The 27,479-nt window shown below is 44.2% G+C and overlaps 1 protein-coding gene across 1 annotated transcript in view; it reads right to left on the minus strand.

The window, feature by feature from the left end:
- KNDC1 (kinase non-catalytic C-lobe domain containing 1) overlaps window positions 1–27,479 on the minus strand; it is a 128,718-nt gene that overhangs the window by 22,932 nt on the left and 78,307 nt on the right. The window contains exons 16-17 of the mRNA XM_073353950.2: window positions 25,003–25,094; window positions 21,157–21,551 (exon numbers count right to left, since the gene is read on the minus strand). Coding sequence (XP_073210051.2) covers window positions 21,157–21,551; window positions 25,003–25,094 — 487 coding nt within the window. The remainder of the gene's footprint in view (window positions 1–21,156; window positions 21,552–25,002; window positions 25,095–27,479) is intronic.

A 27,479-nucleotide genomic window follows, 5' to 3' on the forward strand; every position in this document is an offset into this window, starting at 1 on the left:
GGAGCCAGCACCCCTGATCCCCTCCTGTGCCCCAACCCCCTACCCCGCCCTTATTCCTGTCCCACCGTCCAAACCTCTTGGTCCTAGCCTGGAGTACCCTCCTGACCCCCAGAGCCTGCACCCCCAGCTGGAGCCTGCACCCCAACCACCTGCCCCAGCCTGGAGCCCTCTTCCGCACCCTGGACTCCTCAGTTCTGGCCCCACCGCAAAAAAGAGCCCGCACCCCCAGCCAGAGCCCTCACCCCCTCCTGCACCCCAATCCCCAATTTTGTGAGCATTCATGGCCCACCATACAACTTCCATACCCAGATGTGGCCCTCAGGCCAAAAGTTTGCCCACCCCCATGCTAGATATATTTATGATCTTCATTTCTATGGGCAAGTGGTTAATTTCACTATGGCTTTTTTTCCTATACGTTTTATGTAAAATGTTCCCAGTAATTAGGAACATGGGCCAGACCTTTAAAGCCAGAGTAACTGGCTACACAGCGATTCCTTCCTGAGCAGGGTAGCTGTCTCTAAGACACTCACCACTCCAACTTCCACCCTGCTCCATGTAATGAGCATGTCAGAGAGAAGGGAACATACCTCAATCACTGCTGTGCTCCAGCTATTCCCTTGCTGGTATAATGGCTCTTTTTGGATGATTACCAGCTGTCATAAAGCATCTGTAAGGCTCCTCCAAGTTAAGCCAAATGGTAGCAAGATTGGGCAAAGTGCAAAAGTGGCACCACCCACAGGCTCTCCACCACACCTCAGCTTTGCCAACCAAGAAGTGGGACCCATGTATTTACAAATTTAAAACAAAAAGCATGCAAACTGCTCAGATAACACCCAATCCAATCCCAGTTAAGTAATGGAAAGACACTCACTGACTTCACCATAATACAGGCCTGGATCCAAACCCTTCTGAAGTCAGTGGAAATCTTTCCTTGGGATTCACTGGGCTTTGGATCAGGCCCAAATTACAGCAAGGGTATTAAGAGTCCTAGACTGATAAAGACCGAACAGAGACATTAAAGGGGGCTCCTGGAAAAACACCACATTCACCTATTATACCAGTAGGACTATCTCAGATTACTAATAAAACATGATAGCTTTGAATTCTCCTATGAAGTGATGTTAAAGAGCACAATTGAAAGAAGCACTTTTTTCAGAGAGAGAGAGAGAGAGAGAGAGTTTACTTTTAAAAAGGTGAATAGGAAATACTATAACTTGTTAAACCTAAAATAATTAAGACACTGTGGGTTTTTCTTTGAGACACTGCCTTACATTTCAAAAATGGTATAATTAGAGGAAATGCTATGGTAAGTACATAAATTAAATACTGAATAAAAACAACATATAAGTAAAATACAGCATTTCTAAGAATATAATAACTTGTATTCTTCTTGGGTGAAAAAAAATCAAAACTATAGTTTAATTCAACAAAAGTGCCGGATGGACAAAATAATATGGTCCTTACTTTAATCTTACTAGTTCTTCTTGAAGCAAGAGACCCCTTCAAGCTATTATTTTTCATATTACTGATAATGACACTAAGTTGCAAGTGCATTAATCCTGCTGTTCTTGAGACGATGCATTTGAATTTAAGCACATAATTCAGAAGCCATTCAAAATCAGAAGCAAAAAGGTTTTGAAGCCAAGATGCGCCCCAGAGGACTGCACTATTAACCACTTGACCTCCCCTAATAGGGCATTATATGCTTCAGGAAGAGAATGTTAGTTTGACTTAGAGGGATCAAACTACTGAAACTGTACTTACATTGTGAGGGCATAGCTACAAGGATATCCAAAATTCTTCATGCTACCAGGGGGCAATGAAACACTAGCAAGCACTTTAGAATAAGATGATGAAGAACATGATACATTTTCCATACTATCTAGAACAGTCTTGTGAATGGAAAAAAAAAGGTGGTATTTAATTTTTATACATCCAAGTATAAATACGTTCATGTTTCTTAAAAAAAAAAAAAAGGACTCTTTGGCAATCCTACTATCTTTCATTGTGTACAATGATCCTTTTCTAGTATTTGAGAAGAACTTCAAAGCAGTAAGAGGAAAAGTAGTGGAATCCGGGGCTTTATTAGCCATTATTTAAAATACATACAAGTTAACTGAAATCCCTGAAGAGTTATATAGATTTTGTTGGGCTTTGCACTCTGCAAATTAAAAAAAAAAAGTCTGCTATTAAGGCCAGGTCTACACTGTAAACTTGCATTGGTATAACTACGTCACACAGGGGTCTGAAAAATCCACATCCCTGAGTGACCAAATTATACCGACGTACCCCCAGTGTAGACAGAGCTTTGTTGATGGAAGGGTTTTTCCCATAGACATAGCTACTGCCTCTCACAGAGGTGGATTAAGTAAGGTGATAGGAGAAGCTCTTCAGATTCTTAACATTTACTTTTTATTATGTTAGAATATGATGAGTGCAGCATTTCTTATTTACAATTATTTTTTTACATGCTATTTGTGTGAAAGATGCTTAATGTGGCTATATTCTATTGACCATTACTTGGATCGTGAAGGGAATCTAATTTCGTGGTGTATGCATACATTCAAATACCTGCTCCTCAAGGTGAAGTCTGACCTTCAACCTTACCCACCATAAAAATGAAGGCAAATGAGGCAACAGTACCAAAGAAGAAGAGAGGTATCATCCCAAGATGAGTTACAGACCAAGAGGGAAGACTGAATGGGTGGCCTGGCCCATTAAGGTGACTGTTTGAAAAAGAAGTGGTCTGTCAAGAATGCTTATGGGAAAGTCTTATAGAATTTTATAAGGATTAAACCAACAGAGTGCAATAGAGTCCAAACACACCTATAGAAAAGTGACCATTTCCTATTAAATACCACAGGATTTTTCCATAAGATATTCATATATCACAGTTATGGGCCATATAAGAAATTAAAAATGTGGCATGACACTTCAAAAATATGTTATATATGCTGTGGTTAGAGAGTACCCTTCCCCAAAGCAGCATGGTACAGCTAAACAAGCCACAGAATAAGAAAAGTTTCAGAGTAACTTCCGTTTTAGTCTGTATCCGCAAAAAGAAAACGAGTACTTGTGGCACCTTAGAGACTAACCAATTTATTTGAGCATAAGCTTTCGTGAGCTGAGCGAAAGCTTATGCTCAAATAAATTGGTTAGTCTCTAAGGTGCCACAAGTACTCCTTTTCTTTTTGCGAATAAGAAAAGTACAAGAACATTAAAGTCAGAGCACATTTTTACATTTAATGATCAAAACAGGAACAGTACAAGTGCAATTAGTAGACTAGAGAAAAGTAATTCATAGCAGAAAGAAAAACAGTAATTACTATCAGATACATAAAATTAAAACTTCCAAACCAAAGAGAATCACAAAAGGAGATCTGCTGAGACATTCATTAGGAAATAAGGATGTTAAAGTATGAAGTGTGCCACAGTTTTTCAAAGTGGCAGCTTTTGCACTTGGGTCCAAAGCTAATCATTGGTGACCCAGTTATATGAAGTAGAAAGCATTTTAAATGTGACAAGTTCACTGAAAGCATTAGACAGAACTCCCATGAGCAGAGCAAGCAGGATCAGCAAACACATCATTCACAGCTAATATACCAAACAAGTGATTGGTAAACAGATTCACTTTTAATGGGAAAGATTTACTAGAAGTTGAGTTTGAGCAAAAAATCCTACCACTAAGGGTATGTTTTTGACAGGTGTACAAAGGTTTAGCTCATTAGCATTAATAAGAGTCACACAACTAAATCACTGTGCACTTAGCTAAAGATTTATAACTACATATTCATCAGATTCAGAGTGATGGACAAATGGGAAAATAAGTCTCTAGCTAATTTATGAATTTGAAAATTACCTGATTAAATAAAAAAATGCAAGTGCCTAAGTGAAAGAAAGTTGATGACCAGTACACAATCACTGTCAGAAAAAGAAAAATTCACTTTTGATGTTTGGAAACTATTGGATAAATTAAGAAGACTTCTGATCTTGAATAAATACAAGGATAAATAGCAATCAGTTCAAATGAAGCAGGTGAACAACAGATAATGACACTGCCACTATTTTAGCTGACACTAACATTTTATCCATCGGGTCTAGTATATAAGTAAAAATTGAGATAAAGAACCTGTTCAGTTCTTGCATGGAGAAACCATGTTTACACCTATTTTTCATCAGGACCTTTTTAGAACAGCTATACTGGGACAGACTAATGGTCCAACTAGCCCAATATCCTGTCTTCCAACAGTGGCCAGTGCCAGAAGCTTCAAAGGAAATGAAAAGAACAGGGCACTTACCAAGTGACCCAGCCCCTGTTCTCCAATCCCAGCCCCTGGCAGTCAGAGGCTACGGATACCCAGATCATGGGGGTTATCTAATTCTTTTTTGAACCTGGTTATGCTTTTGGCCTTCAAAAGATCCCCAGGCAACGAGTTCCACAGGTTGACTTCCTTATGTTTATTTTAAACCTGCTGCCTATTAATTACATTGGGTAACCCTTGATTCTTGTTGTATTTGAAGGGATAAATAACACTTCCTTATTCATTTTATCCACATCATTCATGATTTTATAGACCTCTATCACATCCCCCTTTAGCAGTCTCTTTTCCAAGATGAACAGTCCCAATCCTTTTAATCTCTCCTCATATGGAAGCTGTTTCAGACCCCAAAACATTTTTGTTGTCCTTCTCTGTACCTTTTCTAATTTTAATGAATCTTTTTTGAGAGGGGGCAACCAAAACTGCATTCACTATTCAAGGGGTGGGCATACCACAGATTTATAAAGTGGTATTATGATATTTTGTCTAATCTAGCCTTTTCCTAATGGTTCATAACATTAACTTTTTTGACCGCTGTTGCACCTTGAGCAGATGTTTTCAGAGAACTATCCATGAGGATTCCAAGATCTCTTTCTTGAGCAGTAACAGCTAATTCATACCCCATTATTTTGTAAGTATAGCTGGGAAAAGAGAGTTACCTTTTCCATAACTGGTGTTCTTCGAGATGTGTTGCTCATGTCTATTCCACAATAGGTTTGCGTGCTCGCCACGTGCACTGGTGACGAAAGTTTTTTCCCTAGCAGTGCCCGTGGGGGGGAGTGCCCCCCGCAACCACTGGAGTGGCGCCTGCCTGGCACAGTATAAGGGGAGCTGCGCGCTCCCCCCAACCCTCAGTTCCTTCTTGCCAGACAACTCTGACAGAGGGGAAGGAGGGCGGGATGTGGAATAGACATGAGCAACACACCTCGAAGAACACCAGTTACGGAAAAGGTAAGTGTCTTTTCTTCTTTGAGTGATTGCTCATGTGTATTCCACAATAGGTGATTCCAAGCTATATCTGTTGGAGGTGGGTAGGAGTTCACAAGTTCCCAGGACGGAGGACAGCCCTGCCGAACCCGGCTTCATCCCTGGTTTGGGGGATGATCACATAGTGCGAGGTGAACGTGTGAACCAAAGACCACGTGGCAGCCCTACAATTGTCCTGGATGGGGACGTGGGCCACGAAAGCAGCCGAAGAGGCCTGCATCTGAGTCGAGTGTGCCCTCGCAATGGGTGGCGTGGGGACACCTGCCAGCTCATAGCAGGACCGGATGTACGAAGTGACCCGATTGGAAAGCCGCTAAGTGGAAATCGGCTGGCCCCCTGCGCGCTCAGCCGAGGTGACGAACAGTTGCGAGCATTTTCTGAACGGCTTGGTCTGCTCGAGGTAAAAAGACAGAGCCCACTGCACATTGAGCATGTGGAGACGGCGCTCCTCACTAGATGCATGAGGCTTGGGGCAGAGGACAGGTAGAAAAATGTCCTGACCCATGTGGTAGGCGGAGACCACCTTTGGGAGGAATGCGGGGTGTGGGCGGAGCTGGACCTTGTTCTTATGAAAGACCATGTATGGTGGCTCAGAGCTCAGGGCCCTGAGCTCCAAGACTTGCCTGGCTGACGTGATTGCAACCAGGAAGGCCACCTTCCACGAGAGGAGAGACCAGGAGCACATGGCCAGTGGTTCAAATGGGGGCCCCGTGAGATGAGCTAACACCAGGTTTAGGTCCCGCTGCGGGGGTCTAGAATACGGAAAAAGATGGTCCAAACCCTTAAGGGACTGGCCAGTCATAGCATGGGAAAATACCGTGTGCCCTTGCACTGGTGGATGGAAGGCCGATATGGCTACCAGGTGTGCCTTGACTGACAAGGGTGCCAGGCCCTGGGCCCTCAGGTGGAGGAGATCATCAAGGATAAGCTGGATTGGGGCGGCCACCGGGGAGACACCCTGGTCCACCACCCACCTAGAGAACTGGAACCACTTCACCAAATAAGCACGGTGAGTGGAGGGCCGTCTACTTTCGAGGAGGACGCGCTGAACCCGTTCCGAGCACATCCTTTCCTCTCTGCCTAACCACTGAGCAGCCACACTGTGAGGTGAAGCGCCGCTAGGTTGGGATGGAGGAGGCGGCCCTGCTCCCGAGAGAGCAGGTCCGGGCGGAGCGGCAATGGCCATGGTGGAGCTACCGCCAGGCCCATGAGGGTCCTGTACCAATGCTGCCTGGGCCATGCCGGGGCAATCAGGAGGACCCGGGCCCTGTCTGTCTTTATCTTCTCCAGGACCCTGCTGATTAGAGGGAATGGGGGAAAGGTGTAAAGAAGCTGGCCTGACCAGGACAGGAGAAAGGCATTGGAGATAGCGCCCCTCCCCAGGCCTCCCTGGAGCAGAACCAGGGGCATCGCCAGTTCTGCCGAGTCACGAATAGGTCCACCTGGGGCGTTCCCCACCTTCGGAAGAGCCGGTGGACCCCTTCTGGGTGGAGGGACCACTTGTGTTGTGAGAAAAAATCCCTGCTCAAGCGATCCGCCCTCTTGTTCCGGGCACCCAGTAGGTGGAAGGGTTTCAGGTGGATGTCGTGGGCTATACAGAAGTCCCACAGCCTGAGGGCTTCATAGGCAGAGGGCAGAGGATGGGGCCCCACCTTGCCTGTTGATATAGAACATGGAGGCCATGTTGTCCGTGAGGACCCTGACTACCTTGCCCTCCAGGTGCGAGCGGAAGTCCAGGCACGCCAGCCGCACCGCCCTGAGCTCCTTGACATTTATATGTAGGGTCAGATCTTGAGCTGACCACAGGCCTTGGGTCTGAAAGTTCCCCACCTGGGCCCCCCAACCTAGGTCCAACGCATCGGACACCAGCTCCAACATCCCTGTCCCTGAACGGGACCCCTTGGAGCATGTTGTTTGGGGTGGACCACCACCATAGGGAGGTGATCACAGAGTCCGGCACAGCGAGGACCTTCTTCATCCTGTTCGTGGCCTGGGAGAACTTTGAGGCCAACCAGAGCTGGAGGGACCTCATCCTGAGTCTGGCGTGACAGACCACATACATGTACACTAACATGTGACCAAAGAGTTGCAGGCAAACCCTGGTTGTTGTCACTGAGAACCTTGTGACGGAGTTGATGAGACCTTTCAGGGTCTCAAATCTGTCTGATGGGAGAGAGGCCCTGGCTGACACTGCGTCCAGGAGCACCCCAATAAACTCTATGTGTGGGACTGGGACTAACGTGGACTTGATGTTGTTTACCAGCAGGCCCAAGGCGGTGCAGGTGGACAGGAGGAGTGCCACGTGATCCCTCACCTGCGACCGGGAGGTGCCCTTGACAAGCCAATTGTCCAGATAGGGTAATATCTGAACCCCCTGCTGTCTGAGGTAGGCTGCTACCACCAACATGCATTTTGTAAACACCCTGTGAGCAGTGGACAGACCAAACGGGAGGACTATGAATTGGTAGTGACTCTGTCCCACCACGAAATGGAGGAAGCGCCTGTGCCTCTCGAATATGTGGATGTGGAAGTATGCGTCCTGTAGATCGAGGGCAGCATACCAGTCCCCGGGATCCAGGGAAGGGATGATGGAGGCCAGGGAGACCATGCAGAACTTGAGTTTCACCATGTACTGGTTCAGACCTCGCAGGTCCAGGATGGGCCTGAGCCCCACTTTGGCCTTCGGGATAAGGAAATAATGGGAGTAATACCCCTTGCCAATGAACTCCTTGGGCACTGCCTCTAACGTTCCTAGTCCTAGGAGACACCCCACCTCCTACTTGAGCAGAGCTTCGTGGGAGGGGTCGTGTGGGAGACTTTCATTTCATGCAGCCTTGTATCTGTTTCCTCTGCAAACAGAGCCTTCCCATTGAACGTGAGATCCTGCATGGAAGACTGCACCTTGCTGGACAGCCCAGAGAGCAGGAGCCATGATGTCCATCTCATGGACACCACAGAAGCCATTGATCGTGCGGCCGTGTCTGCAGCATCTGAGGCTGCCTGCAGGAACACCCTAGCGGCTGCCGCTCCTTCCTCCACTAGCGCCTTGAACTCCTTCCTATAGCACTCCTGGAGGGAATCCTCAAACTTGGCAGGGAGCCCCACAGATTGAATTCGTACCAGCCCACAAGAGCCTGATGGTTTGCCATTCATAACTGGAAACTCGAAGACTAATAAATTTTCCTTCCGAAAGAGTCCAGTCTCCGAGAGTCTTTGTTCTTTGGGCTCGGGGTTGGCTGACCCTGCCATTCCCTGTAATTGACCGACTCAACCAGCAGGGAGTTGGGTGCCAGGTGGTATACAGGTACTCATGCCCTTTATTGGGTACAAACTACTTGCGTTCTGCCTTTTTAGAGATGGGGACCAACGAGGCCGGTGTTTGCCACAGGGTATTTGAAATCTTAGCCACCACTTCAGAGAGGCAAGGCCACCCTACCAGGTGCCAATGGGGACAACATGTTAAACAGGGAGTCTGAGGGCTCCTCCATCTCCTCTGCTTGGAGGTGGAGGCTTGCTGCCACCCTCCTTAAGAGTTCTTGGTGGGCCCTAAGTCCTCCTGCTGGGCAGAGGGGGGCGGGGCCACAATCGCCTCCTCTGGGCAGGGCGAGGAGGCCGGTGCAGTGCTCTGGGTGTCGGCCAGCACTGGAGGGTCCACCACCTGGTTGGACTCCGGGCACAGTGCCGAGGACGTACGTCCCACTGACTCCTTTCTCAGGAGTCTGGAATGGGAGGCAGACGGTGCTTCTGAAGCTCCGGCCACCGAGCGAGCTCCCACCGGGGACTGTGCCTGAGGCCACGGTGCCCACTGGTAACATTGGGCCGGCCATGATGCTTTGTGCCGCTGCACCTGCTGTGGCACCGGCGGGGCCGGCTGTTTGGGTTGGCCGGCCCGGCCCAGCGAAGGATGGCTACGAATGGAGACTGTGCTGGTGTAAGATCTGCTGCTGTCTCTGGACCGGGAGGAGCGGTGGTGCCAGGATCTAAGAGGACCAAGGGATGGCAATCTCAACATGGAGGACCGGTACTGATGGTAACAGCTGCTCTGCGAACGGCCTCGATGGGCGGACCCACGACAGTGAGACGCCGGCGATCAATGACCATGCCGTGACTGACTGCGGTACCCTTTCCGAGACGAGGACCGTTGGTGATGCCTGCCGTGGTCCCGTTGATATTTGCTCCTTGAGGACGAGTGGTGCCAAGAGTTCCGGCTGGCCGGAACCCAGCCAGACAGTCTCGTTGGCATTGAGGGCGATCCACATGGACTCTGCCCCGAGCAGTCACTGGGCGGTGAATGGCGTTGGCAACATTCCCTTGACCGAGATCGGTACTGGGCTGAGGCAACTGCGGAGATTCCAACAGCGGCTTGCCTCTGGAGCGTGGAGCCGACATTGCCAGTGCTCTGGGCACCGGCAGGGACATAACATTCTGGGCTGCCTGGAGGGCTTCAGGCGTGGATGGCATCTGGACATCCAGAGGGGCCTGTTCTGAAGGGGCTGGGGCTACTCTGCTCAATGTGAGTCAGAGACCTGGGACCCAGTGGGGATCGAGGACTGCCCGACATGGGCCTAGCCTCTGTCCCAGACTTCCCACGGTGCCGCTGCGAAGAGGGAGTCTTCCTGGCCCTCATGGACGGGGAGCAGTGCCGACTGGTCGATGGCACCGGAGGGTCGCTGTGTACTGACCCCGCAGTGCCGGGTACCTGTTCAGAGCAGCATGCCAGAGTCGGGGTCAGCGCCGACTCCATCAGGTTGGCCCGGAGCCTAACGTCCCTTTCTCTTTTGGTCCGAGGCTTAAATGACTTGCAAATCTTGTACCTTTTGCTGATATGGGTTTCTCCCAAACAGCGCACACAGTCTGCGTGCGGGTCACTTCTTGGCATAGAACGCCTACAAGAGCCACACGACTTAAACCCTGGGGCAAGGGGCATGCCCTGGCCCAGGTTCACTGACTAAGTAAACTACAGGTACTAACACTGAATGAATGAACAATTCTGGGGACGAGCTACAGCAAAGCTGGAGCAGAGCAGTTCCGACGCAACTTCACTGGTGGCAAGAAGGAACTGAGGGTGGGGGGGAGCGCGCATCTCCCCTTATACTGCACCAGGCAGGGGGTGTTCCCCAACTATGGGTACTGCTAGGGGAAAAACTTCTGGCACTGGTACACGTGGAGAGCACGCACACCTATTGTGGAATACATATGAGCAATCACTCGAAGAAGACTATGTTTTCTAATGTGCATTACTTTGCATTTATCAACACTGAATTTCATCTCCCATTTTGTTGCCCGTTCATGCTGTTTTGTGAGATCCCGTTGTAGCACTTCAGTCAGCTTTGGACTTAGCTGTCTTGAGTAATTCTGTATCATCAATTAATTTTACTACCTCATTCTTCATAACCTTTCCCAGATAATTTCTGAATATGTTGAATAGCACTGGCCCAACTACAAAAACTTGGGGGACCCTGCTATTTGCTTCTCTCCATTGTGAAAACTGGCCATTTATTCCTATCCTTTGCTTCCTTTAACCAGTTACTGATCCATGAGATAACCTTCCCTCACATACCATGATTCCGTACTTTGCTCAAGATCCACTGGTGTGGGACCCTGCCAAAGGTTTTTTGAAAGTTCAAGTACACTATATCAACTGGATATAGTTATCCACATACTTGTTGACTCCCCCAAAGAACTCTAATAGATTGGCCAGGCGTGATTTCCCTTCAGAAAAGCAGTGTTGACTCTTCCCCACCATATCATGTTCATTTATGTGTCTGATAATTCTGTTTGTTACTAGTTTCAAGCAATGTGGTTAGGTTTATCAGCCTGTAACTGCCAGGATCACCTCTGGAGCCTTTAAAAAAATGGCATTACACTAGAGGCTGATTAAGTGATAGGTAACCAACAGTTAGTAGTTCTGCAATTTTATATTTGAGTTCCTTCAGAACTCTTGGGTGAATACCATTTGGTCCTGGTGACTTATTACTGTTTAATCTATCAATTTGTTCAAAAATCTCTTCTATTGTCACCTCACTCTGGGACAGTTATTCAGATTTGTCTCCTGAAAAGAATGGCTCAGGTGGAGGAATCTTCCACTTATCTTCTGCAGAGAAGACCGATGCACAGACTTCATTTGCAGTGGCCTTGTCCTCCTTGAGTGCTCTTTAGCGTCTTGACATCCAGTGGCCCAACTGTTTGGCAGCAATTCGTTTGTGTGTAAAATTTTTGCTATTAGTTTGAGTCTTTTGCTAGTTCCTCTTCAGATTCTTTTTTGGCCTGCCTACATATACTTTTACACTTGACTTGCCCATGTTTATGCTCCTTTCTATTTTCCTCATAAGGATTTGACTTCCAGTTTTCAAAGAATGTCTTTTTCCCTTCCGTAACTCTTCTGCCGGGTGGAGTCAGCAGCAACAAGGACCAGATTCAATATCTAGGGGTTCCTCTGAACAGTACAAAGCCCGTACCCAGTAATCTGGGAAAATTTAAACCATCACCGCATGGCACCTCTAACAGACAATACTTCCCCACTCGCAAGCAATGAGTCTGTGTATAACAAAAGAAAACTTAATAAAAAGGAAAAAGGAACATGGCATTTATTTGGGAAAACACCACCACCATGATTCAAAAGCATGTTACTATAGGCAAACGCCCACCCCAGAGTATGCTGGGCAATGTCCTTTGCCTCAGTTTCTCACTTTGCAGTATCAAAGTCCAATAAATATTCCTTCAACCTGCCATTGCATTTTCCCTCCACTGCACCCCACTCACAGTTGCTGGACTTGGTCAGCGAAGGTCCAGAGTTCAGAGGTGAGTTCACCACCCTGCGGGGGAGGGGGGGAGCGGAGAGAAGCAGGGGTTGGAGGGAAGTGAGTCATTGAGCTCTGCTGTCGCCTCTGCATCTGACTCACAGTCGCCACTGTTCACTTTGGTGCCACTGCGCCTGGTGCCATTCACTCTGGTGCTGCTGCGCCTCCATTCACTCAGACGTCACATTCTGAGGTTCCATCACCCACACCAGCTCTCAGTGATTTCAGCTGGTAGTGGGCAGCCTCTTTCACTGCAGCACTGTCCCACATACAGCAGCTAGACCTGGTTATCAGTGATATCAGCTGGTAGTGGGCAGCCTCTTTCACTGCAGCACTGTCCCACATACAGCAGCTAGACCTGGTTATCAGTGATATCAGCTGGTAGTGGGCAGCCTCTTTCACTGCAGCACTGTCCCACATACAGCAGCTAGACCTGGTTATCAGTGATTTCAGCTGGTAGTGGGCAGCCTCTTTCACTGCAGCACTGTCCCACATACAGCAGCTAGACCTGGTTATCAGTGATTTCAGCTCTAGTGATTACTTAGCAGAACAAAGACTCTCAATTGAGTCTAATCAGCTCTATCTTTAAACAGTGGAGAAGGAGAGAGCCAAATGGCTTCTAGGGCATTGGCTACACTTGCACCATTATACCACAATAAAGCCCCCCAGAGAGCTCTACCTTACTCTCCGTCCACACTGGCAAGGCACGTAGAGCACTTTAACTCCCTGGCTGGAGCGCTCCTGGTACTCCATCTCCCCGAGAGGATTAACAGCTGTTGTGCATTGGCTGACGCTCCAGCGTAAACGGGGAGTAACGTTATTACACACTGATTGACCTCCGGGAACTCCCCATACTCCTTTTAACTGAAGCGTCCTCTCTTGTTTTGTTGTGAATTCCGGATGTGGAAGTGTCATTTCAAAGCTCTGTTTCAGGGGCTGCTTATAAAAAAGACATACACAGCTACTGTTTGCTTTGAATGAGCGAGAGGCAGGCAGGGGGGCTCCGTTTGGAGCACCGGACAGCTAACGTTTGCTTGAAGAGAGATGAGGTGCGGGAGGGGGGTTGGGGTCCGTTTCGGTGAGCAGCTGCTTATCTCATCTATGAGGAAAAAAAGAAACAGCTGCCGTTTGCTTTCAGTGAGTGAGAGAGGCCTCTCACAGGAGGGGGGGGTCTGTACTTACAAGACAGCTTGCTGACATACTCTCAGCCCCCCAAAACCCATTCTCTCTCCCCCCACGCTCCCTGTCATACTCCACCCACCCCCCCATTTGAAAAGCACGTTGCAGCCACTTGAATGCTGGGATAGCTGCCCATAATGCGCCACTCCCAATGCAGCTGCGGCCATGACAGTGCGCTGTCATCTGTCAGTGTGGACAGACTGCAACGTTTTCCCTACACAGCTGTACGAAGGCGGGTTTAACTCCAGTGCTGTACATCTGTAAGTCTAGCCAAGGCCTAGGAATCTTTAGGCAGAGCCCTCACCACCAGTTACAAACACCTGTCCCTACTCTCCCTCCCTCCAGCATTTGGCATCCCTACCCCGCTTAGCAAGTGAGGTTCAGTTGAGGGTGACCCCCTTAATCAGTTCCGCAGCCTTTTACTTGTACAATAAGAATAACAACATTCCATTACTCCTGCATTCAAATACTAGAGTGGTTGGTAAACTAATACCGGTCAAATTGATCATTCTGACAGAGCAGGTCCCTCTGCTGTGCACCGAGGCACAGTAGGTTGTTTTATGCAAATATAGTCTGCGCTTGAAGTCTTTTCCCACAGCTCATCACTAGATATCAAGGGAGAGCTCATTCAGACCCTGTTTGTACCTCTAACCACCTCTTTTACTCTGTTTAGTCATAGTGGCATTTTTTTGGTCCTCTTACTGATTTCTTTTTAAATTTGGGATACAGATTCAGTTTGAGCAAATATTATGGTGTTTTTAAGACAGTTTCAATGCAGCTCGCAGACATTTCACTCATGACATTATTCCTTTTAGTTTCCCTTTAACAAGTGTCTTCACTTTTGTCTAGTTCTCCTTTTCAAATTAAATGCTACTGTAGTGGGTTTCTTTGATATTTCCCCCTCACCAGGATGTTAAATTTAATTACATTAGGTTTGCTGTTACTGAGTGGTTCAGCCATACTCACACCTCTTGGACCAGATCCTGTGCTTCATTTAGGAGTAAATCAAGAATTGCCTCTCCCCTTGTGGGTTCCAGGACTAACTGCTCCAAGAGGCAGTAATTAATAGTGTCTAGAAATTTCCTCTCTGAATCCCATCCTGAGGGGACACCTACCCAGTCAATAGGGGGACAGCTGAAATTCCCCATCATCACTGGGTTTTCTATTTCTGTTGCCTCTCATCTCCTTGAGACTTTCACAATCACCATCCTGGTCAACTACTCAGTAGTATATTCCTACTGCTATACTCTTATTATTCAAGCATCACATTTCTATCCATGGAGAGTCTATGGTACAGTTTGATTCATTTAAGATTTTTACTATATTTCACTCTAGGTTTTCTTTCACATATAGTGCCACTCCCCGACCAGCATGACCTACTCTGTCATTCCCATATATTTTGTATCCTGGTATTACAGTGTCCCATTATCAATCATCCACCAAGTTTGTGTGATGCCTATTATATCAATATCCTCATTTAATACTAGACACACAAGTTCACTCATCTTAGTATTTAGATTTCTAGAGAGACAAGGTGGGCAAGGTAATATCTTTTATTGGATCAACTTCTGTTGATGAAAAAGACAAGCTTTCAAACTACACAGAGCTCTTCTTCAGGTCTAGGAAAGGGATTCAAAAAGTGTTGCAGCACAATACAAGGTGGAACAGATTATTTAGCATAAATAGTTAACTCATGGTAACACAATGGTTCTCAAAATTGTAAGGCGCACTCCTCTCAGGGGCACATAGGAATGTTCGGGGCATGCAGCGGGGCTGAGGCAAGTCCCCACAGGGGATGGGAAGGGAACACCACACTTCCAGCATTTTAGCTCATCACTAGTAACTTACACCCATTTTGCACACATGCTTAATGCTAAATTGCACTACATTTCCCCCACTTACACCTTTTGCCTAAACAAAACACGTGCCCAACATGTGTAATTTACACCAACGTTTAAATCAAAGGATCTGGCCCTAAAGTTTTCAGATGATACAAATAGTTTTTTGCTGTGCTGAAATAAAATGATACTACAGATCATAGGCGCCGAGTCCGTGGGTGCTCCGGGGCTGGAGCACCAGGGGAAAAATTGGTGGGTGTTTTGCACCCACCAGCAGCCAAGCTCCCCCCTGCACTAACCTGTGCCTCCTCCCCTGAGCATGCTGCATCCCCGCTACTCCTCCTAGTGCTTGCTGTGGCAAAACGGCTGTTTCACGGTGTAACAAGCTGTGGGAGGGAGGGCGGAGGAGCAGGAACGCGGTGTCCTCAGGGGAGGAGGCGGGGAAGAGTAGGGGCTGGGGCAGAGATTTGGGGAAGGAGTCCAATGGGGCAGGGAAGGGGAGGAGTCGGGGTGGGGACTTTGGGGAAGGGGTTGGAATGGGGGAGGGGCAGGGGTGGAGTCGGCGCACATCCGGGCGGTGTTGAGCACCTACCAGTGCCAGGAGAAATTGGTGCCTATGCTACAGATAGAATTAAAATGAAGAATTTAACCCCAATCCTGCTCCTAACAGGGCAGACTGTTAAAAAACAGGGCACAAACCTCTGGATTTTAAATTAACAGCAAAATCCACACTGACCACAACAGGGAAAGACTGGCTGCCTTGTCAGTAGCTGATACTGAAATTAAAATTGTGCTACATTATTGCACAATTGCTTTTGTTATTTTATCTGTCTCCTGTCTGTTAATAAAAGGTAAAGGATGGGAGATGTAAGTGGTGGATAGCTTTACAGATTTGCTATTGACTGATTCAGAGCTAAATATTACACTCTCCAGAATATGAATATAACTCACAAAAAATGTAAAAAGAAACAGAGGAAGTCTAATTTAATATTTTACATATATAAAACTAAAACTCTGTAGCAATTTCAGAAACTTTATCTACAAGGACTCTAACGGTTTTCTGACATTGGTGTTAATTAATTTTCTGACATTGATGTTTCTCAGGGAGTACATGGAAAGTCAGCATTTTAGGAAAGAGCCCTCTCTATACTGTAGCAAATTTTAAAGATTTAAATTAATAATTTTCTATTTAGAGCCAACTTTTTAGGTCCTTATTTTGCAACCGTTGAAAGATGCCAGGCTTTACAGAAAGTCAATGCAACAGCAACAATCAATCATTCTGCTGGCACACTACAGCATGGCATTAAGGGGAAAAAGCACTAGACTGAAAGCTGCTTGAGGCTTTAATCCAATATCCTGTTGTGTATTAATAACAAAACTTTTAAAAAATAGAAAAAGTTGCAAGACATCAAAGATTCAAATAGAGTCTTTTTAATAATTAATCTAAGATTCTGTGCCTTTAAAAACATATTAGAGATCTTCCGTACGTATGTATTATCTGACAGGATATATTGTCTTAAAATATATATTCATTACGTAGAAAATGGATTTTTCTTTTGCAGTGCATTCAAAGGGTATTTATACAGTACAAGAAGTTAATAGAACATACACTAGAACTGAATTTGACCCTGTGTCTATCACAACACATCACATTACATTATTTCTTATTTGGAAAAGTCCACATTGAGTTTAATTTTTAAAAAATTATTTACAAATTGACTAGATATTATACAGGACTTTCATTATAATATACTGAGTGTTTCTATTATCTGTAATTCATTATCTTACCCCTGCTTATACCCTTAGATCTAGTGTACACTACAAAGTTAGTGTGGAAAAGCCATGTGGTTTGCAGATTTTTAAAAAGGTGTGAAAATTATGGGATAGGGATGGCACCATCGGATAGAGAAAGTTGCTTGATGGGAACTTGACACTGAGCTCCCAGAATTCCCTGCACAGCTCATTTCTACACTGTAAACATTGCAAAATTAATTGTGACAGAGGGCGGCGCCTGGCACATTGGGATACCTGCCCATGGGACACTGCACTCTGGACTGGCACAAGTGCGCTTGGTAATTACACAAAGCGCCGACGCAAGCCACCAAGCATGCATGTGCACAAGTAATATACAAACTTTACGCCAATGTAACTTCCATCAAGCAAAGTTGGTAGTGTAAACATGGCCCAGACACACAATAGTTCCCAATTCCTATCTAATTTGCACCAGCTGGACATCCACATAACTCCACTGAGTCAACAGAGCAAGATCAGAATCCAGCTCATTGCTGTCCATATACTTTTGAAGCTACTTGTAATTAATATAAGTAATAATATAATGCACAGATCCTCATGTTTATTCCCGATGCATTTGCTCAACTTTCAACTGTACCTACACTCAGTACATTATGTTTGTTATACTTTTCACAATATACATGGAGTATAACAGAGTTAAAATAAGAATGTCTTAGACACCAAAAAAACCCAAGGACTCCTTGGGGCACCGTAGAGACTAACACATTTATTTGGGCATAAGCTTTCGTGGGCTAGAACCCACTTCATCAGATGTATGAAGTAAAAAATACAGGAGCAGGTATAAATACATGAAAGGATGTGGGTTGCCTTACCAAGTGTTAGGTCAGTCTAACGAGATAAATCAATTAACAGCAGGATACCAAGGGAGGAGACATAACTTTTGAAGTGGTAAGAGAGTGGCCCGTTACAGACAGTTGACAAGAAGGTGTGAGTAACAGTAGGGAGAAATTAGTATTGGGGAAATTAAGTGTAAATTTTGTAATGACCCAACCACTCCCAGTCTTTATTGAGGCCTAATCTGATGGTACCTAGTTTGCAAATTAATTCCAGTTCTGCAGCTTCACGCTGGAGTCTGTTTTTGAAGTTTTTTGTTGAAGAATTGCCACTTTGAGGTCTGTTATTGAGTGACCAGAGAGATTGAAGTGAAGTGTTCTCCTACTGGTTTCTGAATGTTATGATTCCTGATGTCAGATTTGTGTCCATTTATTCTTTTGCTTAGAGACTGTCTGGTTTGGCCAATGTACATGGCAGAAGGGCACTGCTGGCACATGAGGACACCAAAGTATCACTCTCTGTAAAGATTCCTCACAAAATTAACTTCTTCCTCCCATATTCTTTTCTAACTCACGATAAACGTTACCACATAGATTATAAAGAAAATGCAAGTTAGAAGGTGTTTGGGTAAATCTACCAGTTATGCAGGTAGTACAATCAGCAGCAACACTAATATGCACTAATTTTCCAAGTAAAATTAAAAGGGACACACTCAAAATTACTTTAAACCTTGCTTCATTTATATTGTACTCCAGCAAGTTATATGGAAAAAAAAAATCAGAAGAGCAGAGATCGTATCTTTTTGGATCAAACTAAATCACTTAATAAACTATAAAATCCCATGGGGAAAGAAAAAGCAGATGTTGGGGTACGGTAGGGGTGGGGGAAAAAATCACTTGAGATACTCAAGAAAACTCCTTACAATTTTGCAGTCAGGAAATAGTCCTTTGAGCAATGGAGATTATGTAATCCTTTTCTTCTTCTTTTTGTACCTGATATACCCAAACAGTATTTAACTGACCATCTAGAATTCTATGCCCCTATAGAATTATATACCCAAATTGCTAGATTGACAGCCCTGAAGAAGTCTGTTTTCTTTTTCAACACACAACAATCGTAGGTCAAGTTTCTCATGCTGCTTCACCAATGTACCCGCACCTTGACATGGGGGGAAAGGAGGACAATTGAACCTCCACACTCATCCAATCCTTAACCTCCCTCCCGAGACTGCAAACAAAGGCGTTAATTGCAATGAACTAAAATGAGGTTATTATTTTTGTTTCACATACACCAAAGCATCAATGAGAGTGGACCAAGTGGTATTTCAACTAATTACTTGGAAGCAAATAGGTCTATAGCTGTTATTTCTGATTACTTAGTTGCACTTCGTTATATTTATTTAGAAATATATTGACAAATCCAATAGATTGTTCACAGTGGCCAAGAACAAAGATAAATCAGACAGCAGGATTAATAGCACTTTCTAGACAGGTAGACCCATTTTAAGACAACAGAGTATGTCTTCACTGATGAGTTTACTAGAATTGTCTATATTCGAATTACTCCTCTTAAGCGCGAGTGGCCACACAGCAAAAGAACACTCAAGCTGCTCTATCCACAATGGTACCTCAATCATCCTCTGTGTTGCTAAGACTTCTGGGGGCATATCCCATGGTTTTGTGCTGCAGTAAGCGGAGTTTCTCTGTGAATTCTTTCCCAGTGAATTGTGTGTGGGAGAACTAGTCTGGTCCTTTTGAGGCACATGAAGGCATTGTGGGAAAGCAATGAAGGAGCAGCAGGATTCAAACTGAGCTAGCTTGCATCCACATTACAGAATGGTTGTGTCAGCAGCTGATGAGTTACACTGACTCAAGCTTTAGCCTATACCTCGGAGGGACCAGCCAACTTGAGTTAAAAGCACCATGAAACTTGAATTAAGATCTTCTGGTATGGAAGGAACTTGGGTTAAGGCCAAAAACTCAAGTTAAAACTTGAATTAAGTTTACAGTGAAGACAAGCCCTGAATCTCTTGGTGTCAGGGATGCTACTTCTAAAACTAGGTTGCAAGCCATCTAAGGAAGTCTGTGCTAACACAAAGACCATGTAACCTATTCCATATTAAAGATATCCCTGCTTTGAGGGTCAGAGCTTTCAGTGTGGCATCTAATTTACATCCCTCCTCTCCTGTACAACTCCCTTTCAACTACCAAGCTATTTTGTACAATAATGCAGCATTTTGGATTACGAGATAAGAATCAACAAGTGGCAAAGACTTCAATGGGCCAATGCAATTTCATTATGTTCATAACCTCATATGGCAAGGGTGGAGAGCCACACTATATTACAACTTATACCTGAGACCTATAAACCTTTACAATTTCTTTTTCCTTGTCTCAAAGAGAACAGTAGATTCTTGTATAACCAGATGGAGATGCAGGGTTTACCAGTGATTGGATATTAATGACTCAAGACACTTAGGCCCAATTCAGACCTGCTGTAAGCAGGTGAAATTCCCTAGGAAGTCCCAAGGCCAACCCCTGCCCCCCGCAAAAAACAGTGACAAACATGTTATGTAAATGGGTAAGAAATGACAAAGTATATAGGAGTGTTGCTTGTACTTGCTTGGCAGCAACCACCCACTCCCCAGCCATCCCACCAGCCACCTAACCACCAGCAGTAGTCCCACCATCACCACCACCAATCTCACCCACCCACACCCAAGCAGCCAATCCCAGGCACAGCTAACTACCCCCCAGCAACTCAGCACCCACCCAGCTTTCCCCATCAGCCACTCATCAAGCTAGCCCTAGACAGACATCAAGCTATTCCCCGCCAGCCACTCTTGCCAAAGGTTTCTACCACTCCATATCCTACCCCTACCACTGCTTTGGGTAGGATGTGCCGATTACATGCTGAAGCTTGTTATATGTAAATTTATAAATATGCAAGTAATTAATAATCTGCATATCATAGGTTCAAACAAGTGTATTTTAAATATATTAACCATATCAGATTTCATCAACACAAAATTATTCAGCTTTTCCTTAAGAAATTTTTAAAAGTTGGAACAAAGAGACCACTCATGTTAATGGTGAGGAAGAGAGAAGAATAAAGTGATTTGTCTACCTTTCTTTTACTTGGCATATAGTTATATCAAGCCACATTTGTCAGTTTATACAAGATTTTATTTTGAAACCAAAATATACCATTTCTCCAGAAAAGTAATGAACTACCATATCTGATTATCAATTTAATTTAATCTTATGCTGTAAAATGCTTTAATATTATGTTGTATGCACCAAGCTTACTTGGATAAAGGATTGTATGTTAATTTAACATTTTGAGGGAAAAGAGGACCATCACTTCCTGGTTTTTATGGTTAAATATCCTACTTTTATCAATAAGCATTACAATACATCTTGAATTTTCATAAATCAAAGTACTTACCACTCTTTTTGAATCTATATTTTGTGATTGATTTACTTCCTGCTTTCCAAGTTTTTTCACATAATTGTAAACTTCTGAACTAAAGCATTCACCCCCGTTGAATGCACTGTTCCAACCAGGACTACAACTTTGAAAGTCAGATGAGCTGGGGGAGACAGGGTAATTATTCTCAGAAGTCTCCTCTTCTTGTTCTCTATTCTCTTCTATGAAGTCAGGACCGAGACAATCGTTACTTTGTAAACAACTTCCACCCTTTCCTGTTCTTAATATAACCTTCTGCAGTCTCAATTCTTTTTCAAAATTATCTAGTGGAAGCTCATTCAAGTCCATTTCAGCCAATGATATATCTGTAGTGGGCATTGCCTTGGTGTCAGAAGCCACCTGTCTCTCTTTCCCTTTTAAAAGGAACAAAAACAAACAGTCATACATAGAAGCATATCTAAATTTCTGTTTATTTTTTTAGATTTAAATGCTAGGCATATGAAAAGCAGTTGTCAAGCCACCTATGCCCTGTAACTGTGGCACTGTCAGTTGTCATGACAACCACCGCCGGATAGAGTAATCCAAGGATACTAGCACTTTGCTGGCAAATAGAGTGACAAAAAACAGGTGACCCATAAGTTTAAAGGGCATAAGACTAATATTATGTAACTACACTTTCAAATGCCCAAGGTCAAAAATATTGTCAAAGTGTGGAACTATTAAACCTCACTTCAAGAGTTTCTGTAAAATGCAATAAAGATGCACGCTGAACATGTACAGCAGCTCTAAAATATATAGGTTGGGACAGAGGCTGCACACAAAAATAAATGTGGGTCATAAACATATGCACTCACAAGTAAATAAGTGCTTAGCTTTTATAATCTATAGGTCTCAAAGCTCTTTACAAAGAACACAGAGGCCATACATAGCAGGCCAGGTCCTCACTAGAGCCAAACTGCACACCGAGCAAGTTAACAAAGGGGACTTTGGGGTACCAAACTTACTTTGGCACTCAGCAGGTCTTACTGATATTGGACACAGGACCAATCCCCTAAACTGTGTTGGGCCTTTTCTATCTTACAACAGCTGTTAACAGCCCCAGGAGACTGAAATGACAGTCAATGATTGGTCACACTCCTCTTTCCTATTACAGGGCAGCATAGAAGAGATGTGGGATAAGAGCCGTTATGTTAGCACTATGCCCACCAGAGGGTCTCCTGGGCCCACATATGCCCAAATAATTCTCCAGGGTCCAGGTGTGCCAGTTTTAGAGCAAAATGGCACTGTATGAAAACCTGGCCCAGCGTACATATTCATTCTGAGCCAGTATGAAGGGTTAACATATTTATGACACCATGCAAGTGTGAACTTTGTCATTAAAGACAAGTGAAAGCAGAGTTTAAAACACTATGTTAATCATACCCAACCAACGTTTGGTCACACAGGAAAATCACTCCAGTTTGCAAATGGATTAGTTTGTGGGTGCTTTGCAATCACAGTGTGAAGTTGCACACCATGTTTGGAAGAACACACATTTAGGAGTACTGAAGCCTGGGAGGTTTCCCAACTTGAGACCATGAAGAATGGAGTTTGTGGGAGTGAGGCTGTGGCTTCTGCAGCAGGCCAACTTTCTCTCAAAAAGTCAATTCAGCACATGGATTCACTGAAGACAGTCACCTGACCTGCAGAAATGGATGTCAGACTCCAGAAAACAGTTTCATAACCACCTGAGTTGAGGACACCTCCCTTAGCTAACACTAGTAATAGGCCCATAGGCTCTGGTGCACCCAGGCCACAGCTTGACCATATTTTGGCTGGGCCAATCCTGAGTGGCGTTACAACCCCATATACCAGGTCACAACACCACTGACTCAAATTTAGCACACCTGCTCCTCTGTCATGATGGAGGGGGAGGGGTGTCACAGTGCCACTCAGACCTTTCACTGTGGTCCTGGGTGCCAAGTCACAATGCCACTAACTCAAATCTGGAGCCACTGGGTAGAGGGACTCATGGGATTGGGGACTGTGGTCAGGCTGCTGATGGGGACACCTGAGAAGGGGAAGAGGAGGGTCAGGTGTGGGGCAAATCTATGCCCCCACACATACTTTAAATGGTGCTCCACAGCCCAAGGAGGCAGACTCTGTGAGTCACCCCACAAAAGAAGGCACGTGATACACACACACACACACACACATAGTGTATGTAATCATCAACATCTGTAGCTCCTCTCTAATTTACACATTTGCTTTCTAACTGGTATTTTCATGAATGTGGTCTGTCAAGGTTCCTCCCCCACTCTGAACTCTAGGGTACAGATGTGGGGACCTGCATGAAAACCTCCTAAGCTTACTTTTACCAGCTTAGGTTAAAACTTCCCCAAGGTACAAATTAATTTTATCCTTTGTCCTTGGAATATCCACTGCCACCACCAAACTCTAACTGGGTTTACTGGGAAATGTAGTTTGGACACGTCTTACCCCCCAAAATCCTCCCAACCCTTGCACCCCACTTCCTGGGAAAGGTTTGGTAAAAATCCTCACCAATTTGCGTAGGTGACCACAGACCCAAACCCTTGGATCTGAGAACAATGAAAAAGCATTCAGTTTTCTTACAAGAAGACTTTTAATAGAAATAGAAGTAGATAGAAGTAAAGGAATCACCCCTGTAAAATCAGGATGGTAGATACCTTACAGGGTAATTAGATTCAAAACATAGAGAATCCCTCTAGGCAAAACCTTAAGTTACAAAAAAGACACACAGACAGAAATAGTCATTCTATTCAGCACAATTCTTTTCTCAGCCATTTAAAGAAATCATAATCTAACACATACCTAGCTAGATTACTTACTAAAGTTCTAAGACTCCATTCCTGGTCTATCCCCAGCAAAAGCACCATATAGACAGAGAGACACAGACCCTTTGTTTCTCTCCCTCCTCCCAGCTTTTGAAAGTATCTTGTCTCCTCATTGGTCATTTTGGTCAGGTGCCAGCGAGGTTACCTTTAGCTTCTTAACCCTTTACAGGTGAGAGGATTTTTCCCCTGGCCAGGAGGGATTTTAAAGGGGTTTACCCTTCCCTTTATATTTATGACATGGTCTTTTACCAAAAGTGTAAAAAATGGTCATTTTAAGTCTGATGTATTATGTAGCACTGGTGATAAATTATGCACAAAAAAACCTACATTGCCTTGTAAAAAGGTTGGTTGTTTTTGTGTGTGTGTTTTTAAACTGAAAGGTTGCTTGCTAGGCCACTTATTTTACTATTCAGTACAACACGTTTAAATTCTGATGAGCCATGCTGAGCAGACAAGGCAATAACAGGATCAGAGACTTCAGAGAAGAATCAGCATTAGTTCACCTCTCAGTTAACCCTCAATTGCTGCAGTAGTCTGTAAGGAATTACAAGCATTTACTAAGGCTCTCAGCTCTCCTTGGAACTAAACTTGACACACTGAGTTGAACTGATTCAGTGAAACTGTTCTAACTCATAGTAACAGATTCCCTCCCCCATCAAAGCACACCACTAGAACACCTATTAAAAGAACAAGCATATAAGCACATATAGTAATTGGGACTTTGAGAGTTTTTCAGCATTCATAACATGCTTCAGTAAGTAATTAAATTAAATTTGGTAACCTGCTAAATGACATTTGCTGTGATGTAGGCTAGATATTGTAGACAAGAACCCTGCAGGGTATCACCATATAGTAACACGTTTTCAGATACTTTGTAGTTTGCTTTGTCTCAAGTTCAGAGGCAAGTGCTGTCCTACAGGCACTCTATAAAGATCCGTCCCTACAGGCTGTAGTCCTTGGTGGGGTCCCAACTCACACAAACGTCTAACAACACAAGTTCTTCTCTCACCCTTTGTCTGTTTGCTGCTGACCAAAAAACTGTCAGATGTCTTCAAACTGTGGAACATGCTGCCACGTTGTGAACCATCTGTTTCAGTTACGCTGAAAATAAAATGGGACAGGGAGCAATTAACATTTCATATTCTTAAATACTGATATCAGGAAAAGCTTAAATATAAAAATGAGGTCTTACAGATCAAACCACTGTGTGTGCTAGAACTTTGTCACATGTATCTGCTGCATAATATATATCTATGTATTTTTTAGGTTTTATTTTATAAAGAAGACTTTAAAAGGCTTTAAGAACATCAAAATACACTGGGTAAGGTGCAGTGATTATCTTAGTACCAATTGTGCTGCACAACGGTTAACAGAATCCCAAGAACATCAGATTGTGTTTAAACAAAGTACTACACTAAACAGCAAACTGTCTCAATGCAGTCCTCCACTCAGGATTCAATCAGCATTATAGTGTCATGCTTTGGGCAGCAGTCTCACTCCAAGCCATTCCTATTTAGGATAACCATGATTCTGAGATGAACTAAACATGGTTTTGTTAAACAAACAAACCCAAACCACACATTCTGCCTCCCATCTTCTAGTGTATTTTCTACCTTATACCCTGAAGGTGTGGCTGTTTTTATTAATTTTAACCTCCAACACACACGCGTCTTCAGTTCTTACCACATTTTTCTTCTTCTTCCTTCTATGCATATTCTCTACCCCCTCTCAGGGTTCTTATCTTTTGCTTACTGTTTTTCCCCCCCCCCCTCACTCTACCACTACTACTCACTCTCCTTTTCCAAACTGCACCTTTCTGTTTCACTCAACAAGGTTTGAAAGACAGGCTTGGCAGGTCCACTTTTATCTGCTCTCCTGCCTTCCTCTATTCATCTGCCTTCCCACTCTCTTCCCCACTCCAGTTTGTCTTCTACAGCAACTTAATACATTGGTGGGATCATATGCATGCCTTTCAGCAATTCAGCTTGGAAAGAATTTCAGTTTTGCTTCCTGTTGAACTGCTAAGTCATGGCCAATGAATGGTTGGACCAACTGCCTAGCAGTTATAGGAGGCACAGAAATGAGATCATCTGTGGAATATATTGAAAACTAGGATATCAGAATGGTTATATGAAATAGGAAAAATTCCAGTAAGCGAGGACATGTCATCACCCTATCCACAAGGGAGGATCTTACCATAAATTTCAATTATGAAATCTGATAAAATGTATTGGAAAAGGTAATATCACTCACAGGAGCGCCTAAACCATTAATTTGGAATTGCCATGCTCTGCAGCTGAAGGTTTTTTATAGGCAATGCAGTATCTTAGGAAGAGGTTGTAGGCAGTTCTTCACTGGGGTCCAAAATTTGAGCTTATCTTTTTCTGTTGGGTGAAGGGGATGATGCTTGTTCTGTTCTCCTTTCTCTTTCAAAGGCCCTACACATCACATCAACACTTCATGCTGAAGGTGACTGATTCAGATACCTCAAGAATCCACTCACAATGGAGGAGTATGTTGCCTCCACAACATTCAAAGCTGGGATTTTCAAAGATACCATGAGAATTTGGAAAGCAATTCCTACTGGTTTTCAATGGTTTCTGGGTCTATAGCTATGTTAGGGGCCTTTGAAAATCCTAACCCACGTGGACAATCAGACCAGCAGGTCTTATAGACCTCAACTCTGGATGCCTTCAAATCCTCTCTCTCTCTCTCTCTCTCTCTCAGCAAAGGACTTTTAGAACTAAAGTCTTTCAAGGATACAAGGTTCTAGAGTCCAGCTATAAAGGTATGTAAACTTCCTGATCAAACATCCAGTCTATAGGCATGGAACACCAAAACCCGACCACGAGGAAAAAACATTATTTATGTGAATGCATTAAATGCTGCCTGCAGTGATTTTCAATAAAGATTTTTTACAAACATGTCTCTTCTACAAGCTGCAACAAATACGAATGGCTTAATTGTGTACAAGACAGATAATATCAGAGATGAAATACGACATAAGGGTATATATCAATATTGTGTTCTCAGTTTCCAGTCTCCTGTAAACTACAGAAGGTTGTGCAGAGGAAACTAAACCATGTTGCATTCATTTCTGGTGCCTAAAACAAGAAGGAGAAGCCATGCAATTTTTTCTCCCGTATTTAATGAAAGTTTGAGCTTACACATTAAAATGCAAACAACTAAACTAAAATGTGCAAGTTGCACTGTAGGAATAATACAATTGAATTTTGACTGTACAGCATCTTTCAAACGGAAGCACTGAATATTCCACAGGCCATTCAAGTCAATTTATGCAAACAGGGAAAAGTATTTAGGCGACAATGCATTATACAGAAATTCTGCAGCTATGAAACAGCAGAGATGAAGAACAGCTTAAGTTAGAAACATTTCATTAAAACACTTAAGCACATGCTTAACTTCAAGGATCTGCTTAAGTCTACCACTATGCATCAGAGCATTTACAGAGTCATAAAAATGTAG

Source organism: Lepidochelys kempii, chromosome 7 (assembly GCF_965140285.1).
Source record: "Lepidochelys kempii isolate rLepKem1 chromosome 7, rLepKem1.hap1, whole genome shotgun sequence".
NCBI lineage: Eukaryota > Metazoa > Chordata > Testudines > Cheloniidae > Lepidochelys > Lepidochelys kempii.